Source organism: Diaphorina citri, unplaced genomic scaffold, assembly GCF_000475195.1.
Source record: "Diaphorina citri unplaced genomic scaffold, Diaci psyllid genome assembly version 1.1 scaffold2683, whole genome shotgun sequence".
Taxonomy (NCBI): Eukaryota; Metazoa; Arthropoda; class Insecta; order Hemiptera; family Psyllidae; genus Diaphorina; species Diaphorina citri.
The window spans coordinates 1-809 of record NW_007380100.1 but is presented as its reverse complement, the minus strand read 5'-3'; the positions used below and the strand labels follow the sequence as shown (position 1 = coordinate 809).

The 809-nt window shown below is 42.6% G+C and overlaps 1 protein-coding gene across 1 annotated transcript in view; it reads left to right on the top strand.

Annotated features, from left to right (window-relative positions):
- LOC103519353 overlaps nt 1-800 on the top strand; it is a gene marked incomplete at its 3' end in the record, with an annotated part of 3,134 nt that extends 2,334 nt beyond the window's left edge. Inside the window, exons 5-6 of the mRNA XM_017448168.2 lie at nt 155-214; nt 754-800. Of these exons, the coding sequence (XP_017303657.1) occupies nt 155-214; nt 754-800 (107 nt within the window). The remainder of the gene's footprint in view (nt 1-154; nt 215-753) is intronic.
- Nucleotides 801-809: the final 9 nt, after the last annotated feature.

The following is an 809-nucleotide window of genomic DNA, read 5'->3' as shown; positions in this document are numbered from 1 at the left end:
GGACGTTCGTAGTGCTTTCACAAGTCTATGTGCCCCAGCCATTAACTGACCAGAAGAAATGTCGTAGTTCAAATCCCAGTAACGAAAGAGTAATTCTTTTATTTTTATTGAATTTCAATTCCTTTAAAAAATGCTCAATTGTAACCTTTTCCAGGCGAGGAAGTGAAAGCCAGAGAGGAACAGCACAAGCTACTCCTGTTTGTACATCACAAATGTAAGCCCTTAATCATTCATGTTATTGTCATTAAACAATAATGTAGGTGCAAATTTCATCAAATCATAAAGAGGGAGAGAGAGAGAGAGGGAGGAATAGAGAGAGAGGGAGAGGGAGGGAGGGAGGGATAGAGAGAGAGGGAGAGAGAGCGAGGATGATGAGCTGAGTGACTGGGGCTTCGACCCTGCCGGCACCATGTCCACGTGATCTCACGTGACGTGATAGTAGTGTGGCTGTCCTGAACGAAAAGGGCGAGGGAAGCCAAAGAAAGTGTGGAAAGATTGTGTGAATCAAGACTTGAATCTTGAATGAGAAAAAATTAACAGGGTATGAGGTACACAATAGGGCTGCCTGGAAGAGACTGACAAGAAACGCCGACCCTATATACCTAAGCTAGGAAGAAGAAGATTATGGGAAAACTTTGAACTTCATCTTTCTGACTCTCCATGAGCTCTCATGACGTGACATGACATGACGTGTGTTTCTAGCTTAAGTCAATCATTTCTCTGTGTCTCATGTGTACTTGTTCTGCTCACTAGCTATCATTATGTACAACTGTAAAGTTGTTACGGATAGTACAACCAAGGTAAGAGTA